The sequence below is a fragment of the Trifolium pratense genome, linkage group LG6 (assembly GCF_020283565.1).
Source record: "Trifolium pratense cultivar HEN17-A07 linkage group LG6, ARS_RC_1.1, whole genome shotgun sequence".
Lineage (NCBI taxonomy): Eukaryota > Viridiplantae > Streptophyta > Magnoliopsida > Fabales > Fabaceae > Trifolium > Trifolium pratense.
In genome coordinates, this window is record NC_060064.1 from 30,051,523 (window position 1) to 30,075,641 (window position 24,119).

Below are 24,119 nucleotides of genomic sequence, written 5' to 3' on the forward strand. Positions count from 1 at the left end.
CCCGGTCCTACCAATTAAACCTTGAACCGATGAGCTTGCCGGTTCGATGACCGGTCCGGTTCTGACAACCTTGGTTTTTCTACATATAAATCCACATCATATATTTATTAAGAAAGAAACTTTCCAGAATTTTCCAAAGTGGGTACTAGTCGTACATCTTAATTAATTGGTCAACTCACGCCACGCGTATTTCTTCTTTATATATACTTTCTCCAAATTTGCATCCTCCATTTTTAGCATCTTTATGATTTTTATTCTATATCATACAAAAGAAAAATTTCTTAGCTTTTCTGTTTTTGATTTGATTTGATTTGATTCGATTGCTACAATAATATCTATATATACATATATGTATGTGCATGTCTTATAATTCTTTTTAATTGAGTCTTATAAATATTTTGTAGATCATAAAAAGAGTGTTATATTATTAGTTGTGATATGGTTTGTTATGGACAAGCTAAGTCAATATGAACGTGTATTCAAACGGTTTGATGAAAATGGAGATGGCAAGATATCGCCGGATGAGCTACGGCAATGCGTTGAGGCTATCGGTGATGAGAAGTTATCGGCGAAGGATGTAGAGGCGGCGGTAACAACTTTGGATTCGGACGGAGATGGATTGTTGGGGTTTGATGATTTTGTGAAGTTTGTGGAAGGAGTAAAAGAGGAAGATAAAGTGAATGACTTGAAAGAGGCTTTTAAGTTGTATGATATGGATGGAAGTGGTTGCATCACACCAAGGAGTCTTAAGAGAATGCTTAGTAAGTTAGGTGATTCAAGAAGTATAGATGATTGTCAACTTATGATCTCTAAGTTTGATCTTGATGGGGATGGGAAAATCAGTTTTGATGAATTTAAGGTAATGATGTTGTAATGTATTGTATTGAGTTTGTTCATATTCTTTGAATTATTGATTTTTTTGTTTAATTGTGGTTTTTGTTCCACTATTTTGACTATTTTGTAGAATTGGTTTTCATATTTTATATTTTGACAGATTTGGTCCCTTTATAAAAAAAATTGTCTAAAATATGAGAATACGACATGTTTTAAATTAAATTTATAAAAGAATTTTCTTACAATTTCATTGATGTTGATATTTTTTTATCATCATATCATACATCACGTCGCTTAAATAATATGTGTATGAACTTTGGCTCGAAGTTTGCGTTGTTCATCCCATAACTTTTGTTAATATATTCTTAAAAAAACTCCAAAAACTCCCTCTAGACTTAAAATTATCCATTGAAATTGGGTTGGTGGTGATTTTGTCAAAGATTAGGTAAAAAATAACATAACGGGTTAGCGGCACAACTTGTTGTTCGTCCTTTACTTCATGGTTGCAACTAGCAATGAATTAAATTATATAGGGCGATTACATTTGGTGTATGACATGGGAGTACGCATTCTGTCTTACCAAACCTAGCCTCACCACCACCATGAGAGCCTTCTTCAGGCCACCATGGACATGCATCAAAAAAATAGGGACAAATTTTGAACCTAAGAAATTTAACAAGAACATCGTCAACCTCTACTTTTGTTTTTGAAACGGTAGATTTTTTTTCCTTTTTAGTCCGGATTTGAACCTAGAACTTTTAACTCCTTTAACCTTAGCTCATATCAATTGAGTTTGTTGTAATTTATTTAAATTTTATTTAAACCTCATCAACCAGAACCTCATCAACCAGAAGCCTACTATAACTCATCTCACTTAAACATGCTTACACTTTGCCTTTGACATAAAATGTCTTTGGCGGTATCCTCCCCCCATTTTGAACCATTGATCTCTAAATGGTTTTGTTATCTTGACAAAAAGAAAAAAGAACACAATTCTATCTATCTTATAATATTTGAGACAGGGTAACAACAGGATAAACTACATGCCAAGACACAAGGACAAGAGAAATTTTAAGGTAGATTTAGGCATTCAAATCAACAAGACAAAGACTTAAAAATAAGAGACTTTGACCACTTTATGTATTCTATTCACTTGATGGATTTTTCACATATTGCTTCCTAGTCCTTCCACAAGAGGTTTGCAAGAGCTTTCACTCATCAAAATTTGATGTTCCTCATTTGGTAATTCCTCCACCAATCTTGAAATCTTCTCAACAATCTCTCTTGCATTAGGCCTCAAAGAACAATCTTCCTCAACACAAGCTCTTGCAATATTAGCCACTTCTAAAGCTGCATCAAATGAGTAATTATCCCCTAATGCACTATCAATCCATTCCCTTAACAATTCATTCACATTATTTTCTGACATAAAAGTAGTTTTTATTTTATCACTAAGCCAAACACTTCCTTCACCTCTATCACTTGATCCACTTATTGGTGTTTGACCAGATAAAATTTCTAACAAAATAACACCATAAGCAAATATATCAATGCTTGTTGAAACTATACCTTGATGAACATATTCAGGTGCTAAATAACCAATACTCCAAGAAGCATAATTAGTTGAATAAAATCGAGAATCCTCGGTTTCATTCTCAACAAAACTTGCCATACCAAAATTACCTATCTTAGCACCAAATTCTTCATCTAAAAAGATGTTCCTACTCTTCACATTTCTATGCACATAACTTGGATTCATAACATTGTGCATGTAATCCAAAGCACTAGCCACATCAAGACAAATCCGAAGCCGTTGATCCCAATTCAAGAAACAATAGCAAGAAGCTATGAATTGATTCTTGATGGCCAAGCCACCATGAAGCCAATCTTTCAATGAACCATTTTTAGCATACTCAAAAACCAAAAAGGATTCTGAATCTGATGACCCTTCTGAAATACTTGTTCCAAGGAGGTTGATTATGTTTGGATGATGATGATTTGCATCATGAAAAAGGCCAAGATTTAATTTCGACACCATTTCGGTTTTTATTCTTTTGATTGCCAAATTTTTTCCATTTAAACAACCGTGAAAAACTGATCCATCAATGTGACAATTTGAACTGAAATCCTCAGTTGCTTTTCTCAAATCTTCAATTGTGTATGTCTCAAGCAACATCTTACGCGGAGTCGTTGCATCGATGATTTTACTCTCAAGTGTATCTTGTGACCCTTCAAATGAAACTTTCTTATCACTTGTAGTTCTCACACTTAGATTTAGATGTTGTAGCTCCAAATCTCTTTCTTTGCATGAATTTTCTTCCACCTTCTTTTGCTTCAACCACATAAAGAAAAAAGCAACAACTAAAGCAAAGAAAACACCGATTGCAACACCAATTAGGCCAATATAAACCTCACTCTTTCTCATTCTTGATTTCTTGTGTGGACTATTTATTGAAATATTGTTTGTTCTTGGAAAATCTGAATTGGGTTGTCTTGGCTTAGCTAAGGGATCAAGAAAAAGAAAAGGTTTCTCATTCAATGGAATTAGAATAGAGGTAAATGGTTCTAAGCTTCTTGTTCTAAGAATTTCCTCTTCTGATGATGATGATGATGATGAAAAGTTATTGGCACTAACAATAGCTTCCTTTGAAATATTGAACTTTAAGGCCAAATTTGAAATTGTATCATTTTGACTTAGAGGATAAGAAAGAAGAAATTTTGGTTTTGGTATAACAAAAGAAGAAAAAGGGCAAGCACATTTCAAAGGAACAATCAATTTGAGTTTAGAATCAAGGTTCCAAGGTGAGACACCAATGTTGCTATCTTTGATACCTTTGCAAGTTGTTAAGCCTTCAAGTGATTGAGAAATATCATAAAAGTTTTCACCTTTGATAGTAGTTTTTGTTAACTCAGCTTGAAAAAAACCACTTTTTTTGCATTTGCAATCAATAGGTACAAGAAGAGGGTGATTATATGGAAGAAACTCAGTTTCTGCAGAGAAACCATTTGTTTCTGCTATGATAAACTTGTTGAGTCCTAAGTATAAGGTAAGGTTTGAGAGAGAGGAATAGTGAGAGTTTGTGAAAAAGAGTGCAAATGTTTCACAATGATGATTTTGTGACTCATTTTCATTGCAATGGTAGATAGAATCATGTGGTGATGTTGTCTCACAAGTTAACAAGTTTTCACCAAATGAAGAGAGAAAGAGGCAAAGAAAAAAGACCAAAGTTTTCATGTGGAATGTAATCATCATTTCTACTGTGCCCATAACCAGTTAGCTAGCTCTAACATGGGAGTGTCCTATTAAAATAGAGCTCTTTTTCTCTCTTTCTATATCTTGGAGACTGAATATATTTTGGATCAATACAAAAATCTATGTGAATGATAAAAGATTTTTGAAATTTTTGAGATAGGACTATTGGGAATCACAAAGTTTATTTTGCATATTTTTGAGTCTCATTACAGCTGGTTAGGTAACACTTTTAGACTGGCCATGTGTATATAACAACCTCCTCTGTACTTATACTTGTGAAAAAGGTAACTGTCTTAACCAAAATGCTATGGGGACCTAGGTTTTAAATTGCGGACCGCATTATGTGATGCAACTACAAGAAATCTATATCTCCTTATTATATTAAAAAAAAAAAGGAAGAAAAAAATACACAAAACTGAGCAGACATAACCCTAGCACAGTGAGTCCATACAAAAGTGCGTAGGACAACTTAGTATAATTTTTTATACTGTGTACTTAGTTAGTTAGCCTTTTCCTTATTGAAATAAGATCATTCTCATTATATATGATGATATGATGGTTATGGGATGCTATGAGATCATAGGATTTGGTTTAAAACCATGCATAGCCTTTTAAAGCAGCCTTATTGAGCAACAGAGTTAATCAAAAATATCAAATAGTCAAGTAAAAAAAAAAGTTAATCAAATAGTATTTTGAGGACCTACGGAAAATAGTAGAATATATAGTACTTCAGATTTAATTGTCAAATATGACTCATTTGGGCATGTTGAATAATTACTGAATTGACTCATTTTAAATTTTGTTAATATAATATTTGCAAAAATTCCAATACATTATTGAAGGATGTTTTGTGTGAAATCATGTACTATGCGCTATATAATTTAGGTAGAATCATTTTTAAAAAGGCAAAGCAGACAATTTTTTTTTAAAGAGGCAAAGCAGACAAATTGCAATTGAGTTACTGAATTTTTGGAGACTGGATGAAGAACAACTATCTACACTTTAACAAGGCTTGATTAGCTCGACTTTGTCGGTTATAGGTCATGTTGAACGCCATCCTGATCAATGATCAGGATGGTGATCAATAACACCAAGCTTTCTCTTAGCTCAACTATGCAAAGTCAGTTTGGCACCAAGTTATTGTCCAAGTGAACGTTGTAATCCCCCTATACGATCCATGGTCTACGACATGTCTTGCACAGATGAGTGATGTGAACTACATGTGCTCCAGCTACAGATGACCTCCATAGAGAAGGGGGTAGTCAGCTCCATGCGTGTAGTATTTGTACGGGTGAGATGTGAGGATCGAAGAGGTGTAATATAATGGCTGGATATCTAAGGAGAGGCCCATTAGGTCGAGAAACGAGGACTATAAGAGGCGAAAATGGATCATTAGTTTTAGTTCTAAAAGTGTATTTATCGTATTCGTACTTATTTTTTGGGAGTACTCTTCTCGGAGTTTCTTCTAAGACACATCCTAGAATAACTAACTTCATGTATCTTCATCCATACGTGAAAAGGGACTATACTTGCAAATGATATTTTGTCTAGCTTCTACTCTTAACCACTCAAATACTCAGAACACTGGTGGAAAATGGCTTAATTGAAAATTTGAATTTTGGAAGTTTTATAGAAAAAAAAAATCTTAATTACTTTTATTTGTTTATTTGCTCTTTCATTCTTTTGATCTAGACTTTTCACGATGTGACAAATTAAAGTTCGAATCTCATCTTAAAGAAATATTTATATTTAGTGTCTTACACGCCTTGAGGTTATATGATTACCTCCGACGAAAGCAATATATAAAAAATCAAAAGAAAATCGCAACAATACTGCAGCTATGACCTTGAACACAATTTAAAGTCATGCCTCCAATCAAGATTAAAAATCGTGAAAAAGAAACAGCAAATACATCAATTTCAACAAGGATTGTCTCCCATGAATGCAAAAGAATCATACATGGATAGCACTCTGCATCCCAAGTACACATCCAACATTTTACATAAAAAATGCAAAGACTTTTCTGGAATTTCCAAAGGATATAATTAAGATGAGAATTCAGCATTCATATTACAAAGAATATATAAAATCTATGAAGTAGTGTGGATAGAAATGATGCAAGTAATGGCAAGCATAGACTTATGAAGAAGAGACAAAAGAATATTAACTATGATGCATGGTAAAGTTAAGGCACAAAAGAAAGCTACCATTTAGGCCATTCATATCCTAAGTTGACCAATACCATTAACATGGAAAAATATCACTCACCACCCATGCCAAGCCATATTGCACCCAATTAACATTCCTTACCCGTACTCCTTTTGTCCCAAAATAAATGACATGGTTGATCAATTCACATTTATTAATGTACAACTTTAATCATTACTAACAAAATGTAGTTTGATGCTTACATTTTATGCTTACTCCCTCCGTGACATATTATTAGCAAAATTCACTTTTTAGGTTCATACAGTGGATGGCTGGCTTGGCTTAGATTCTCAGAACCATCATTTTCTATACCAACTTTTAGCTAAACTTGGATTCAGTGTAGTCAATAGTACCATGAGTATTCGAGATATATAAGGGAAACTGGGAAACTATAATTTGCTTTCTTTTTTGCATGATTTACCCTTTTTACTATTTTAAGCTTTTGATAATAGTATATCTTACTGTTTTGAGCCCTTCTAAAAAAAGTTCTTAATCTTAAAATTATCATACGGATCTTAAGTTAAACTATAAACAAAGGATCTCCATACCAATGTCTCTTTTTCTCTATTCATTTTTCTATATATATGCAACTTCAACTTCCAGTGACTCTAATTAGGCCACATGTTTAGAGACCAAAAAATTGCGCATTGGATAATGCATATTCTTTGAAAACTCGATAATGTCATGGTTTTAAGTTGCGTTGACGTTATAAGTTTATACCGTGAATTTTTATATTGCAACAAAATGATGTGGTAGAAGATATTTAAGTTGATTTTGGGGGAAGTAGTAGGAAAAAAAAAAATCCACTTTTGAAGATATTTCCTTTTTTTTTAGAAACCAATATTGGCGTGTATAACTTTTATCGAAAAATTTAACTTACCACTTTTAGTAAGATTTCCTCTTTCAACCACATTTTTTATCTATAAAACTTGTTTCTGAGACTTTATTTAAGAGATCTGAAACAAATTTCACTCAGACTAATATAATGTCAGTTTCGTGAGCATATTTCTAGTTTACAGTGTAGAGAATATAAAGTCCCAACAATGAAAATACTGCGATATAGAAGAGTATAAAACTGGGAACTTAAAATGTAGTTGGGAAAAGAACAAATCAGGAGATGGAGATTTGTTTCAACTTCTTCTAACCACCCAAAGTATTCGAATGCGTCAAAGGTGGGAATATTGTCATCAAAGATATGCACATGCACCTCTATCTCTCAAAAAAATAAAGACATGAATTACAATGAAAAATTAATAAACTTTTTTCAAAAGAAAAGAAAACAAACGTACTTTTTATTGTTATTCTGCTAGCTCCAACAAGCGTACTTTTTAATTTTCTCTAACACGGCTTGCAGTGTGTGTTATAATGCCAAGATCCTCTATTAGTTGCGGTGCCAGACCTTGTTGGTAACTAAAGAAAACGTGTAAAATTTCAGTTACTACTACTAATGTGTCACACTGTTATGTCTTCAAAACGAGGTAAAAGTACCAAAGAGTGGATCAAAATTAAAATTTAATCTTCAATGGTCAACAAAGGATTCAGGTGACAGCGGTATGTGTCATCCGTTTTATGCCTTTACAGTTTCTGTTAATTGCACAATAAATATAGAGACATGTAAAGTGACATTATTATTATTATAACAGCTGATCTCTTATTTGACTTGAAAATGTTACTGGCACATCGAGCATATTACATGTAGTTGTGACGTGTACCGTAACATAAATGACGGGTCTTTACTATGTTTACTGTGATTTCTCGACAGAATGCCTCAGTAATGATATTACTTGATCTGGCTCAGGGGCTCCAAATACCGAACTTCCAGCAACAATGCAATTTGCTCCCGCTGATGCAGCTGCGTCTATGGTTGAAGGTCCTAAACCACCATCAACCTGTAATTAAAATTAGGCATGTTTTAGTTCATACAAAATATATTATCACTAGTGGTGCAAATGACCATGCTAACACAAGCATATCATGTGCTTACAACCATGAAGAAAATATGCATCTAATCTGATAGAAATGAAGTTACAAACAAAAAAAATAGGCATAGATACCTCTATGTCAAGTGACGGATACTTCTGCCTCAGTTTCCGTACCTGGTTTCAAAAAGGGGAAAATTAACAAAAATATAAGCCAAGATGCGTCATACGCAAGAGTTGTCGGGAAGTGTTGTCAAATAGCAGCGCTAGAGTGCTATTGTGCTATAGTGCTGAAGCGTAGCAGAATTTTAACAAACTGGTATTGCGATGCGCGGCTTAGTAGAAAGTGTCATCAAATAGTGGTTATGGAATGGACGTATATCATCTAAACCACTACTCCTTCCGTCTCACAAAGATTGTCTTTTAAGGTTTATTCACACATATTAAGAAATGTAATGATGTTGTTAAAAGAAATAACATTTTTACTAAATTACCAGGGGGTATTTATAGGTTTGTTTCCTTGAGAATAATGCATATAGTAATTATTAGGGGGTACAATTGGAAAGTATTACATTAAAAAGTGAGAATGACAATTATTTTGAGACAAAATTTTATTCCTAAAGTGACAATTATTTTGGGACGGAGGGAGTATAGTGCAGCGGAATTCGAACAGAGCGCTATTTTCTGCAATCCGCAATTGACAACACTATTGCCAGCCAAAAGATATAAAAGTTAAGAGTAATAATACCTTGTCCATCATCTCTGGCATAAATTTTTGTCCTCCAAATCCAGGTTCTACAGTCATGACAAGAACCATTTGCACAGGATTTTCAGATTCAACCTGTGAAAAGAACTAAGATTATAACAACACATGCAGAGGAGGAGAGAGATTGTGTGTGAGAGAGAGACCCTCTAAACACTGAGATCTCCTAGTCAAAGTTTCTGTTCTCAAGTTTATGCAAAAAATACTTGAGAAACTCGGTCACAAGATTTATTTTATTTTTTACAGCAAGTCAAAAAAGATTAATGATGGTAAAAAAATGCTGCTATGATGAATTATTTTCTGGAGCAGAAGGAATATGTAGGTGTTGTGCGACAGTGAGATCTTGGATGCTAATGGTATATCGGTTCTTATCATATCTGCAGGCGTGAATCACATTGGGTGTCTTATGATGTTATTAATTAGTGGGACGGATGTGTATATTTAAGCCTCATTACAGTTTGTATTGATTTGCTGTAAGAAATTTATATCAGTGATTAATATTGGTTTAGCATTAGAGCAATGTTTTGGTTCTGGTGTTTTGCTGCATTTTTGCAATTTATTGTAACAAACTGGTTAACGTTCCTTCCACATCTTGTGGTTGATTTATGTTTATAAATAAATTGTTTTGCCTATTCAGAAAGAAAAAAGAATGCAGCTATGCAGAAATGACCAGACGAGAACAGGGGTTGGTAAAAACACATACCAGAGGATAAACCTCTTCAACTGATGTCCCAGGCTTAATCGCTACACCAGGCTTCATGCCGTGTGACTTAATATTTTGGATAAGTTCTTTCCAGTTGTCTGCCAACAAGAACCACTTTTAAGAAAGCAGAAAAGGAAATAACCTCTAGAAGGCGGGCAGAAGAAAACAGCATATGAGAAAATGGACAACAGCAACGAAAAGTATTAAGACCAACCTTTTGATGTCTCTATATGAAATGTAAAACCGGAAGCACCAGCTTTTCCCAAAGGTTCAACATAGTCAAGAGGATTTGTAACCATCAGGTGACAGTCCAGATATGCCCTGCAAGGGTTAATCATTCATTATTGACTCAAATTCACCATATATGATGCCAAAAGCAAGAAGAACGAAAATTTATACACAAAAGCATCTAAATCGGTGAAGAAGGAAGATCGTTACTTTGTGTGCTTTCTCAAACTTTCAATGATTGGAGCGCCCATAGTTAAATTAGGGACAAAATGCCTGCAATAAAAAGATGAAAAAAGGGCAAGAAAAGGAAACATGTTCAATAACTATAGCAACAACCTCATGTTTATGGACAGAATTTCCTTCCCATTGCATTTTTCTACTGATCCATATCACTTTCAAAAATATATGATTTATTTATGACAGTGCACTATTAACAAAAGCTATGAAGATAAAAATCAAGGTAACTGAAAGCAATAACTGCACCACATCGCTGATTAGAAATGAATAGCAAGTTATTGACCTGGTGTCCAATACATACTCAAATGAACACACACACACACTGGAGGGGCAAATGTGATGACCCGGGTTCGAACCCAGGATTTCACATAAAATGTCCTCACAGCCAAACCAACTAGGCTGTAATAATGGGGTCGGGGACTTCTACTTTTAACTATTGAACAAGACTGAAGATAGACTACTTATTTCTTCAGATAGAACAGCCTAACTGACAAACATGATTTAGAATGCAATATTCAGCTTAAATGAGAAAAAAATAAATTGTTCTTGTTAGGAACCAGGGAAACGGAGAAAGGCAAACACATAATAAAGAAGCGCGTAATGTGTGTATTATTGAATGTAAGTGAGGAATTACAGATATTTCCTAATGCCCAGAGCTAGGTTCCTAAAATCAATTTGTGTCGCCGCATAATGAAACCTGCACTAAGTTTCCTACCTCAATACACCTCTCCAACATTCAATGTAACAAACTACACTAACCACATGTTACATAACTTACACTGTATGCAACTGTTGTTATAGATAAGGATTAGAGTATAACAAAGAAACTTGAATAAGAGTGAGAGTAAGTTGAATTCATTATTCAATTCAATGTTAAGTTTACACAGTACAGTGACTATATATGCAAAATACAACTCATGTAGGATAAGCACTAACTAATCCTAACAGAATCTAGGAGTATATCTGTACAGCTGTTAACTTGCAGTTACTAAGTAATACCAATTAGTTACAATATAGAGGTAAATTCAATCTAATTCTTCAACAAAGTACTCATCCGACATGCTAAATTGCTCATATAGATGTTAATGTCTCTTTAAACAACTTTATGAGCTACCTCAAAGTTTCAAAAGAACTAATTATGGCTATCTCAAAATATAATAAGCCTTTATCTTCCCTTCCTAATCAGACAACAATGTAACAGTAACAGCTATGTATAGGCACATAAAAGAACTATGATCAATTACAATAGGATATTAAATTAAATCAACAATCAGAAGGTATATCATATCATTAACAATAACATGAAAAATAAAGAAAAACAAAGTAAAAAACAGAAATTGAAGCTTAAACCAAGTTAATTTTGGTGGTAATATAGGGATTGAGATTAGCAATCTCAAGACAATAGATGACACCTTACCCATCCTGAAAATGAACCAAAAATGCGAAAAAATCAGTAACCATAAAATAAGTTGTTAATTGATATTAGTAATAGTAAGTAGTAAGTACCATGATGTCCATGTGAAGCCAATCAGCGCCGTAGTTGATCATACGATGCGCTTCGGAAGCCAAATTAGCGAAATCCGATGATAGCATCGAAGGAGCAATTTTAGGTGTCACTCCCATCTTCCTCCTCTTCTTTGGCGTTGGTTGGTTGATTGGTTGGTGACAGAGAGAGAAATGAAAAACACACAACACAAGCTTCTTCTTATTAGCGTAGTAGTAGGTGTGTAGTGACGCTAGTTTGACTTTTGTGGCTTTGACTAAAAAAGTTAAGGTGGATGATGGAATCGGGTTGGCGGGTGGGTGTGAAAAACTGTTACGTCCGGCGGAGATAAGTATCGCAAAATGAGAAATGCCGAAGAATGACTTTCTCCGTAGAAAAAAGCACGAACGAACAAACCTGCAAGGCTGGCTGGCTGCAAAGTATTGGGCCACACTTTATTGGGCTTAACCAGAACTTAACGATACCTAGGTGCAATCCAAATTTAAAGAACTTCAATTTTTTTTACGAAAATAACGTAAAATCTTTTATATTATAAGCTTGTATACACAAGCAAACTCTAAACCCTAATTTGTTTTTCCTATTTTCCCTCCATTTTATCTTGCAATTTTTATTAAAAAATAATACAATTTTGTCTTGACTAGGATTTGAACCCGCAACCATTCAATGCAAGGCAATATTTCCAACCATTATGGCAAGTATACCAATTGTGATTAAAATTATGTGCAATAATTGATAAGCACCATCAATTTTAAAAGTATATCATATCAAAATTATTGTTGACTATATTATTCATCACGAAATATTTTTATGTCTTTCCTGATCAATGATTTTTTTTCTACCGGATCATAAATTTAGAGAATAATTATCATGTGAGATTTGGAAAGTTATTATCACGTGTAATTTGAAAAGTTATTATCAAACTCAATTCTACTAAATCAATTTTTTTGCAATACAACCAAACACAACCATAGTCATGTCACTAATCACATTCATTATTTTGTTTTTAATGTTGCAGATTTAATATTAACCGATGATCAATTGATATAATATGCACTAGCAGACCAATTGTGATTTAAATTATGTCCACAAAGTGTTAAGCTCCATCAACTTTCATAGGAAATATTTCATACGACAATTAAGCACCATCAATTTTCATTGCACAATTTAAACAATTAAAAACCGATAATCTCTTATATTATAACTTATAAGCTTGCTAACATAAGCTAACCCTAAACCAAATTTTTTTCACCTCATTTTCTCTTTCTTTTTATTGCAGCTTTATATTAAAAATATACAGATTTGTCATCGAACCTGCATCTCTTACTTATAATAAAACCTTTCAACCGCTAAAACATGTGCTTCAATTATGAAAGAATTTATGAATCCTAATATGTTAACCCTGTTTTCAATAAATTTGAACGGCGGAATTAATCATAATTTTTATTTATTTATGGATATCTACTTAAGTTTATGTTCTTGATTACGTCTTTAATTTTTTTTTTTTTAACCTTTAATTATCATCAATTTTTTAACCTTTAGTTATCAGCAATTTTTTTTTAATAAGTAAACAAAACGATGGGGTTCAAAAATTATTTAAAAAATATATAAAATATAAAATAAGCACATAAACAAATATAGAATAATTAGTCCATGAAATTCTCTATACTACTCTTATTGAAAATGCTCTTAGAATTTTTGTATTTTATTTTTTATTGTTACATATTACACCTAATTAGACCCATGCACCGCATGGGTCAAAGTTCTAGTTATTAAATAATAGTATAACAATAATAATAATTATATAAAATAGTTATGTATAGTGTCAATGAATTTTAACTTATAGATGAGATCAGTGTTTTAAAAACCGGATCGGCCGTCGGACCGGTCGGATCGGACCGGTCGGACCGTGAACCGGAGAGGTCACCGAGTTGGTTCGTTAACTAGACCGGACATGTAATCAAACCGGTGTGAACCGGACAAAATCGGAAAAGCCGGTGACTCGGCGATTTTCAAACCCGGCCGATTTAAATGCATATTAAAAAAAAAAGAAAAAAAGTATAACCCAAACATTTTTACTGTCAAAACATGGAGAAGAAATTAAATAGAAACTGAACAAAGGAAGTGAAGATTTAGAAGAATTTTTCAGTTTTCTAAAAAAAAACAATATATGAAACTGAACAGATTTATTAGAAATTAAATAGAAACAAAGGAAGTGAAGATTAGAAGTGTAACATAGATTTAATCTTGCAACTTTATAGTCAAAATTCTCTTTGTTTCATGATGATCTTAGTACTTCTCATAAGTATTAATGATGTATGTCATATGAAAATAGAAGAAGTAGAAACAAAGAAGGGAGAAGTGAAATTTGATGGAGGAAGAAGAAGAAGTGGCTGGCGGCTAGAAGAAAACAAGAAGATTAGGGTTGTCTTATTTTAAAAGATAGGCATTGGGTTTTTTTAGGCCCATATATTATTTTTGAAACAAAACCCGTATATAATAATATGTTAAGAGATGAATACTTTTATTCAAAAATTAAAGGAAAACATATTAAGAGATGGACACTTTATTTTTTATTTTTTTAAGTGGGGGGAATATAATAGGAAAAAAAATTAAAAACTTGTTTACCTTTCTTACACCATCTATATTTTTATTAAATTATATTAGAAAATATAAATAGACTTTATTAAAAATTTATTTGAATATCAACCAAAAAAAATTATTTGAATTTGTATTTTGTACTATTTTGTTATATGTGTGATGATTATATTTAGAATTTGAATTTAAAGAATGAACTTGCGAAATTATGATATTTTAAAATTTTCATATTTTTTAGGTGTCATGATTTTTTAGAGACCAAGTCATCCGGTTTAATACCTATATAGTTTGGTTATAGAGACCGGTTTATTTAACCGAGTTATCCGGTTTTATTCGATTTAGTCATGCGGTTCGACCAGTGACCCAATGGTTCGACCAATGAACCAGTGACCCAGCACCCTCACCGGTTCAATGACCGGTCCGATTTTTAAAACACTGGATGAGATTTAATAAACATTATTTTTGTCCTATAATGAATTGGTTCAAGTGGTAGGGGTGTTAGTTCATTTAAGTATGTGTTTGGTTTAGCGTTGGATATAATTGATTTTGACAAAATTGAGTTTGGTAGAATTGAGTTTGGTTAGAAGTGAGTTGAACATGATTGATTTATACTTGGATACATTAATGTATAAGTGGTTATCAAAATTTGATGTTCTTTGGATAATTTGAATCAAAATTGTTTTTGTATGTATAATTACCAAAAGAGGTTTTATTATATATGTATTTTAAAACTAAATTTTATTTATAATAAATTGGATAGATATTGATAAACTAAATTTATGCGATCAGAATCAAACAAAAAAAAATAATTTATGTGATCGGGCATTCGGGCCATTCATCCCTCCTTTTAACATGGCTCGTCTGTTCATCAAAATAAAAAATCAAAATCCACCTTGTGTGTCTACAAGTTTTCTGACGGAGATTAATCATGGCTAACAATGTTGGAAACTTGTACCAATAAATGGTAACTAAAAAAACATTATTTTAGTGGTGATCCTAACTACTTCCTATACCCAACATGGCTCTTAAACTTCATATTTTGCTCTTCAATCAATTCACTAAATTGATCATTATTTCAACAGTAACTAAATAGTGACTATATCATCATCATCCAATAAATAAAACAAATCAAATAATGTACCAAAAAAAAAATCAAATAAAATGTACAAAAAAAAAAAATCAAATAACCCCACACTCTTTTGTTTTATGTAAACAAAGTCCTATGATAATGCAACATGCATGAAACAAGAAATTAATTGCAAATATCCAAAGTTCACATAATCAACAACAAAACTAACAATTAATTTATAGAAGAGGAAGCATGATCCACGCCACATGATGAAGACAAAATGAAATAGAGAGGTCGGTTTGAACAAAAGGCATAGCCACTTTTTTTTTGGCCCACACACTATAGCAATAATCCCTAATGCCACTAGATAATTATCTTAACCTTTTCTTTTGAATAATGATACTTTTTATTCTTCTTGATTTGGCATTAAGCATTAGGATTTCATGGTGTTTGAGTAGGCATCTACAATGACTTAAGGTGGGATCACATCACTCATTTTTGTTTTATCTCTATAGATAGGGCAACGGACCATCTATTTCCAGCCCACGTGTTTCGAATTAATTCTTATACAGTGCTTTATGTTCTCCTAAATTAAAGGTAGAAGAACTACTTCACATATTATGCTTAAATGATTAATGAGTTCTCCTTAAAACGAGTTGTTTGAAAGAATTTGAGTTTGATTTATGCTAAAAACAATTTTTTATCAAATTTTATTTACCTCGCAGTCGAACTTCTAGATTACTGAACCTCCTTTCCTTAAGAATGATTAATTAATATAAAAAAAAAAAAATCCTAGTTTGGCCTCTGTGGATTGGTTGACTGCCTAAAGCTTTTGAATGTGTATAGTAATGGGATTCTTTGCTCTGGATGTTAATTTCTCTTTATATATATATATATATATATATATATATATATAGTAGTTGCTCAAAAGTTTTGTTTTATGAGCCTTCTCTTGCATGCTCAAATTCATGGGAGATGGGAGTTCTTAGGAATATTTAGGGTAATGATTGAGCATGATGTGGCAGTGTCACATGAGACGTTGTATGGGAGTCAAACCGACCTCATCATATTCGGATTAGTCTCTTAGTTAAGCCATCTCTGGCAAACCGACCTCTCCATATTCGGATTCATCCGAGGCCCAAAAAAATGAAGCTTAGTTGCTTAAAAAATTGTGAATGTTTCCCCAAAAAGTTACTTTTTGTCTTGATATTCAAATTTCATGCAATAAATCATAATTTTTTAGGGCCAAAAAAATCGATATTTTTGGAAGCCAAAAAGTGATTTGGGATCACAGTTGCAACACAAGTGATAATTGTGGGAGCAAAACATTTGATTTAAAAAAGAGAATTATTTTCGTGAACGTGATAAAATAGAAAGAAAAAAAAAATTGTAAATAGGCTTATGATATGTGCCCCTGCAACTAAATTGTAAATAGTCTTTTCTCTTGTATGCTTCCTTCATTTGCCATTGTCACTACTAGAAAAAAAATAACATTTAGCGTTGGCCTAAAGTCCAAAAAACAGATGACACTTAGCATCGGAGTCGGGTTGAGGCTAAAATGCTCGAAGCTAAAACATTGCATCGGCTCTGTACCATGCGAGCATTCTTTCGATGCTAAATTAGTTTACTGTCAGTCAACTATAAAAATAACATATTGTTGCCACTGTGACTCCGAATCACTTCTAACCCTAATTCGTATGCCACCACCTCTCTTCTGCACTGAGACTTTGCTCCGTCAATGCTCCGCTCCGCCGCAAAGTATATACATTCCTTAATCTACATTTCTAATTCTAAATTCGGAACCAATTAACTACCCATCATCAATTTTCATGTGACTGTGGGACCATTCCCTACGTATCCGCATACATACAATACAATACAATGTACAATAAGGTATACTACGATGATTTTGTAACTATAATAACTATATACACACATCACAGGTAGCATTCATGAGTTAATGACTCATGAGACACCCCATGCCACACGCATTGTCCTGTCTTTGATATAACATTTGCCCTCTATAATGCAAACAATCAACACATTGCATTATTCCATTCACGCATTATTCTTCTCATCATAAATCATCACTCTAGAATAAACAATTAGTATACAGTCTCGTGAGAAATTGGTAAACACATTGTATTATATATATTTATTTTATTAACTTTGTCTAAATAAAAATAAAAACTTATCTAATTTAATAAATACGTAGATAAATTAATTAATAATTAAATATAATGAGAAATACAAAACAATAAATCAAAAACAGTGAAAAATACATAAATATGACAGAAAATATATAATAAAAAATAAAATAATTAATTTTGATTATTCTCTTGTCCGAAATGCTCCCAAATGAAAAATATGATTTGAGAACAAAACAAATAGAAATTGTGTAATATATTGAATAATAATATGAAATATGATCAAATGTATAGTAAAAAAAAATCAAATGGTCATTTAATTATCAAACGTTAATGTTTTTTATATATAGAAGCTATTCAATTTGATTTAATAAAAAAAACTAATATTAAATTGATGATACGGTACCTTATTTAAAGTATTGTATCATCAATTTTGATACTCTTAATCTCACGCCATGAAACTCTAATGATAAAAAAAAAAGTTACTGTATTATTAGCCTATGAAACCTTTTATGATACTCTTATTGGAAATGCTTTTAGAGAGGACACATGAAACCCCGATGCTCCAAAAACGGCGAAGTATCGTGTTCGATACCGATATATGTCCCGATACTCGTATCAAAGAAGTATCGGGAAATTAATATTATTTTTTAATAAAAAATTACCGATAAGTGTCAGATACTTCTTCGATACGCGTATCAGAGGAGTATATATCGAACAATTAATGTTCTTTGATGATAGAAATTAAGGAGAAGAGACTGATACAATTTGTGTTTCTTCTTAAATAGTTAGAGTATGATATTTTTTTTGGATTACCAATTATGTCTTTTTTGGGTGGTACCGATTATGTTGTTTTTGGGATAGTATTAGTTATGTTCTTTTTGGGTAGTACTTACTTAATTTAACATATATAATTGTCATCACTTGTTTATTTAGTTTGAGTAATTTGAATGTTAATTTATTATCATCGTCAATTTTAGTTATGTTTATATATTGTACATCTGTATATTTAATTTTTAAATAACGTATCAATATCACAATCGTATGGTATCAGGAATTTTAAAAAATTTCACGTATCGTCATATCGATATCGTATGATATCGGGGCTTCATAGGAGGACAACAATGCTAATCCTAGGCCATGACAACCGTGATCTAAATTAGTGGGATTTAATAAATAAATATACAATCAAACTAATCAAACAAATAAGGGAAAGTAAATATATACACGGTAAATTAACGCGGAAGATATTTCCTAATATAGGGTGGAAAAAAATCTCATTATTTAGAATCTCCGTTTCATTTCACTTTCCTTTGAAGTCCAATCGCCCCTTAACTTATTCCACTTTCATTGCACATTTTACTTTTCATTCTAACTAACGCATTTCTTTTGCCACAACTTTGTAATAACGCCAAATCATCTTCCTTCTTTCTATTCACACCCTTTTGCTCATTCTTCACCCCTCTTCCTCTTTCACTTTCACTCCACTCTCTCTTTTCTATCTATCACCATTTTTCTGCAGTGTAACTCTTTTTATGTGTTACAAGGTTCTTGAAATTGAGTTTGTGTCATAAAAAAGTGATTTTGTGAAATGGGTTCTTGTAATTCTGTTCATAGAAACTCTATATGTTCTAAAACTGTTGATAAGCTTGTGATTCTTCCATCACCCATTAAAGACAAACCCAAAAATGATAACTTTATGATCCATGATGTTGCTGTTAAGTCTCAGTTATCACCTTCTCAATCAACCAACACCTTCAATGGTATGTTCCTTCTGGGTTTGTTTCTTTCTTCACAACTTTTCATTCTCATGCATCATCATCATCATCATCATATAAAGATACTGTTTTTATTGAAGTATTTTTCATGAGAACTTTGACTTAGTACTTTTATGAACATTTTTGGGGGGTTTCTTACTCTGGAGACTGTGGTCTTATGTGTTGTAGGGTCTCACATGATTTGTTGTTTATCTTTTATTAGTCTTCGATTCATGCTTGAGGTTTTCTTGTTTATTTTTTATGTTGAAATTGTTCTTTTTGGTGCTTTTTAATTACTTTGTTTATAATGGTTATCTTAATTTTTTTACTTGTTAGATTTATCTCACATGATTTACTATTTTTAAATATTTGTTGTTCTAGCTAGCATATGATCTTATTATTAATATTGATATGATAAAATAAACTAATTGTTGGTAGAAAAATATGCTGGTTTTTTCATCTTCGTTCCTTATTATAAGAGACAAAACACTCGTTACATTCATTGAATAATTGATGTATCTGATTATAATAAGATGTATATGATATATCAATTATTCAATGAATCTACAAGATGTATTGTCTATTATAATAAGAAACGAAGCTAGTACTTCGGTAGAACAACTTCAAGATATAACTCAGAAGAAAACTAGTGTTTTCTAGTACAGAGAATACATGTATTCTCTGTGTCAAATAGAAAGAATTCATGTAGTTGTTGGCCTACCTTTGATTTTGAATTAATTCATGAATGAAAGAGTATAGCCGACCCTACTTATTCAAAAAAGGCTTGATTTGATATATGTGGTTGTTTTAGGTAGAAATTTAAGGGGTAGTATGGACACTAGCAATTTATTTGGGTAGATATTAAGAATTATTGATTGTTAGTTTGGTCAATTATAGATAAATTTTGACTACTATTTAGTGGAGACATTACTTTGTTGTCTAGTTGTTTCTTAATTTTATTTAAACCAAGGTATTCCACATGTACAACTGCAAATATTATCTCATGTAATTGAGATTTATTTAAGGAGTTGATCTATTTCAATACGGTAAATGTTTTCCCATGTACTCCAATAAGGAATTGAACCTCGCCCAAATGGTTCAGAAACTCAATTATCTATCATTTCAATACAGTATATTTGGAATATATCTTGTAGAGTTATGAATCATTAGTAAAGAAACATTTGTATTGATTAGGCATAATTAGTTTCCTATTATTAGTTTCCTATTATGTAAGTTGTAATTCCTTTTATATAATAGGAAACTAATTATGCCTAATCAATCCAAATATTTCCTTACTGATGATTCATAACTATACAAGATTTGTTCCAAATATATATATGTTCTGTCATGTTTCCTATTTTTTTTTACTTATTGGTGATTTTTATCGATATGAATTTTTTGTTAGAGTAACTTATAAGCAAGGAATACATTATTATACAAATGATTTGTTTCATAATATAACAAAATAAAACATCTGAGTGTTCTTAAAGTTTTTTGTTTTACAATTTGAGCCCATTCTCTCTTTGTGCTTATTTGTGGTTAGATAAAAGAGGTTCAAATATACTATGTATTGTTGAGTTTAACATGAAGAAACAATATAATCAGACCAGAACTTTATGTATAGGACACAGATAGTAGAATATCATGCATGCAGCATGGTTATTTTCTTGACAATGTAATGACTATATTTCATGATATCTGTGATTGCTACCTGTGATTTTGAGTTTCATATGTTGAAGGTTTTTGTGAATATGGACCCTATTCTCTTGGAGCTTTTTTTTTTTCCAGCTTTGGGACCAGTAGTTTACATTAGAACCATTCTGATGGCTCTTTCTCTAACTTTGAATAAAAACTCTCATTTCATACCTAAAATTATTCATATTTGAAGTCTACTTCAACTTATGGACCACTACAGGATTGTCACGTGAGAGTAATTACTAAGGAATTGTGAATTGTTGTATAGCTTTCAATATCTTAGAAATTAGGTGAAACTAACTTTGCTATTTAATATAACATAAATTAAGATATAGTTGTGTTTTTATGCTTTTCTATACAAAAACAAGAGAAATGTCCAAATGCTTTAATCTTTTTTAGTTTGTTTTAACTTTTCGACATGTTCCAGTAATTCGGAGTTCAATCTCTGGCCAATAATTGCTCCAGACAAAAATTGAACTCAAATGCTCTCGATCGATTTGAACTTAACTGAAGCTCATTACCACTTAAGTTCAACGACTATGTATTTTGTTTTTTCTTGCCTATGCTAACATTCATTGCTTCTTAGTTACTTATAGGATGTTTTATTTTGGAGGTTGGGGAGGGGGCTTCACCATAACAGAAAATAGTCTCCTCTATTGTTTCTGCAATAAATGATTGTAACTGTAGCCTTAAATTGGTTCAACTTCATTTTTACACAAAGTCTTTGTGTTGTTGTGTGTTGTCATGGAAATAAAGTCACATGGCAAGTTCTATTGACTGCAACTTGTTACAGTTAAACTTATAACAAGTACTCTGTTAAATATCAATAGAAAAGGAATTAGAGGAACTTGTTAAATACAAGTTGTCTAATACATTTGTAATGGTCTAAGGATATGTAGCACCGACACTTTAAATTAAAGATATATTTGGTGTCTGACACTAATGCATAAGGTTACAAACATTCTATTTTCTCAAATTATTACTGGCGTCTATGCGTCAATAACAGTGTTGTGCCCAATTTCCATGTTTGTGTAAGTATTTCATAGAGGTGACTACTATGTCAGTATGAATTACTTGTCAATAGATACAGTGATCACTAAAAACTGTATGTGGCTTTCCCATGTGGTTCCACAATCTCGAAGCCTGCTTATTATTTTTCACTGGTTGCAGAAGTAGTTTTTTTATCCAGTCTATTCCTTCACATGTTTAATTTTGGTAATATGTTCTCAGGTTTTCTGACATACTATTTTCAAATTTATGATACAGTTAGCAAAGAGGAAGCATTTTTTGATTCCAAGGGCTGGTTAGACTCTGATTGTGAAGACGATTTCTATAGTGTCAATGGTGGTAAGGATGCATTTCATTCCCCGATTGAACTCTTACCAGAACCTGTAGATATTTGTTTTGTACTGTAGATTCTCTTGTTCAATGTTTTTCATGACTCTTCTCCTTTTAATCAACAAATAAATTTCTGTTTCTATCCAGAGTTTACTCCATCTCGTGGCAACACTCCAGTGCATCACACTTTCGCGACCCCTGCAATCAACAAAACGCCTTCTGGGCATGTAGTTCCTGAACCATCTCCAAGAAAAAAGAATTTGTTGGAACTTTTTAAAGAAAGTGTCAGAGAAAACCAAAATGGCGAAGTTGGAAAAACTTATAGCGATCAAGAGAAACAAGTTAAACCAATTACTATACACGATCTTACTAAATCTGCACAAAGTACTCCTTATATCTCAGGTGGTAACTCTGCATGTAGTAGTATTGAAAGAACCATGAAGGATGAAAACGAATCGGTTAAACTTAAACCTGTGCAATGTTGCCTTCCAAGCTTGGCTTCATATCGTAGCTTTAGTGAGAGGAGGAGGAACACAAGTCGTGCTATAGCAGCTAATGGAAAAGTTTGAGTTTTAGTGCTATCTATCTATGTATTTGTAAAAGATGTTGGAAGATAAAGCTTTCCATGAATTGAATATGATAATGTACATCTTTATCATGTCCTTGTAAAGAGCTAAATAGCTATATGAATTTGAAAGCATGTACACATAAAAGGAAGGGATGTTTTTATGTCAATAAGCAAAGAGATTTTTGTTTTCATGCATAAATTTGATTTATTGAGTTAGGTGCATCAATGGGTTAATACTTGTCATCGTAGTTAATTAACAATTGGGTATCATAATTCATTGTCAATTGTATATCCAACTAGGGTTAAATGATATGTGAAAAAATCTTTACCAATAATGTGAAAATGATTTATACCTGTTGAATCATGTATTGTTGAATTATTAAAGAAGTTCATTTGTCATTATTGAGGAAATTTGGCAAAACTGTGAAAAAAGAAAACATTGTTATGAATAATATGTAATGAATGTCCATTATTGTGTAGGTTTTTTTGTCCCCTAATTGTGTCCTATAAATAGGACCTCTTTGTTACAATGTAATACACACTTGTGAATAGAATAATAACAATGGTCTATTCCTTTCTCTTCTCTCTTTCTCTTCTCCTTCTATATTCTTGCTATTCTTTAGAAATAGTTCATAACACGTTATCAGCACGATAGTCTCTCCCCTTTCAAGAAAGGTATAGCAACAAAGGGAAGTGACAATTTTATTTTATGTATGATTTTTTTTATTCTATTCTTTCAGATAATTTTTTGTCTTCTTGTTTTTTTATATTGATTCACAAACCTTCGATCCAGAAGTATCGTGGTGAAATTTTTGAAATATGAATCCTGAAGATTCATAGTGTGATAAAATTTTAAAATATGAATCCTGAAGATTCATATTATGATGAAATTTTAAAATATGAATCCTGAAGATTCATGGTGTGATAAATTTTAAAATATGAATCCTGAAGATTCATAGTATGATGAAATTTTAAAATATGAATCCTGAAGATTCATAGATATAAGTAAAATGAACATCAATCCCTGAAGGATTGGATAAATAACTGATTGAATATATATTTGATCCGTTATACATGTTCTTAAACAATTTTAAAATCAATTTGTATTACCCACGAATTCCCGAAGAATTCATTACGGATACATCTTTGAAGGATTGTACAATTAGATATATTATAATATAACGAAGAATATGGATTATTCTTATGAGGATTGCATAAAAGATTATTCTTACATTATAACAATATTATATAGTTCCTGAAGAACTTAAAAGAAAAATCAAATTATTTCTTAAGAATTCCAG

The 24,119-nt window shown here is 32.0% G+C and overlaps 4 protein-coding genes across 4 annotated transcripts; 2 read left to right on the forward strand and 2 right to left on the reverse strand.

Moving 5' to 3' along the window:
• Nucleotides 1–208: 208 nt before the first annotated feature.
• On the forward strand, nucleotides 209–944 carry LOC123891374 (putative calcium-binding protein CML19). The gene has a single exon (XM_045941232.1). The coding sequence runs from the start codon at nucleotides 449–451 to the stop codon at nucleotides 872–874; it is 426 nt and encodes a 141-aa protein (XP_045797188.1). The 5' UTR covers nucleotides 209–448; the 3' UTR covers nucleotides 875–944.
• Nucleotides 945–1,020: 76 nt separating this feature from the next.
• LOC123891373 (protein LYK2) lies at nucleotides 1,021–4,527 on the reverse strand. Its single transcript, XM_045941231.1, has one exon. The coding sequence runs from the start codon at nucleotides 4,100–4,102 to the stop codon at nucleotides 2,000–2,002; it is 2,103 nt and encodes a 700-aa protein (XP_045797187.1). The 5' UTR covers nucleotides 4,103–4,527; the 3' UTR covers nucleotides 1,021–1,999.
• A 3,263-nt stretch (nucleotides 4,528–7,790) lies between these two features.
• Nucleotides 7,791–11,886, reverse strand: LOC123891375 (ribulose-phosphate 3-epimerase, cytoplasmic isoform). The gene is made up of 9 exons (XM_045941233.1): nucleotides 11,847–11,886; nucleotides 11,652–11,783; nucleotides 11,563–11,567; nucleotides 10,119–10,181; nucleotides 9,895–10,001; nucleotides 9,681–9,778; nucleotides 8,963–9,055; nucleotides 8,350–8,391; nucleotides 7,791–8,184 (listed from the first exon to the last, which is right to left on the reverse strand). The coding sequence occupies exons 2-9, from the start codon at nucleotides 11,766–11,768 to the stop codon at nucleotides 8,038–8,040; spliced, it is 672 nt and encodes a 223-aa protein (XP_045797189.1). The 5' UTR covers nucleotides 11,769–11,783; nucleotides 11,847–11,886; the 3' UTR covers nucleotides 7,791–8,037.
• Nucleotides 11,887–18,751: 6,865 nt separating this feature from the next.
• On the forward strand, nucleotides 18,752–23,179 carry LOC123891376 (uncharacterized protein At3g27210). Its single transcript, XM_045941234.1, has 3 exons — nucleotides 18,752–19,223; nucleotides 22,179–22,259; nucleotides 22,398–23,179. Exons 1-3 carry the CDS (start codon nucleotides 19,052–19,054, stop codon nucleotides 22,817–22,819), a joined length of 675 nt encoding a protein of 224 aa, XP_045797190.1. The 5' UTR covers nucleotides 18,752–19,051; the 3' UTR covers nucleotides 22,820–23,179.
• Nucleotides 23,180–24,119: the final 940 nt, after the last annotated feature.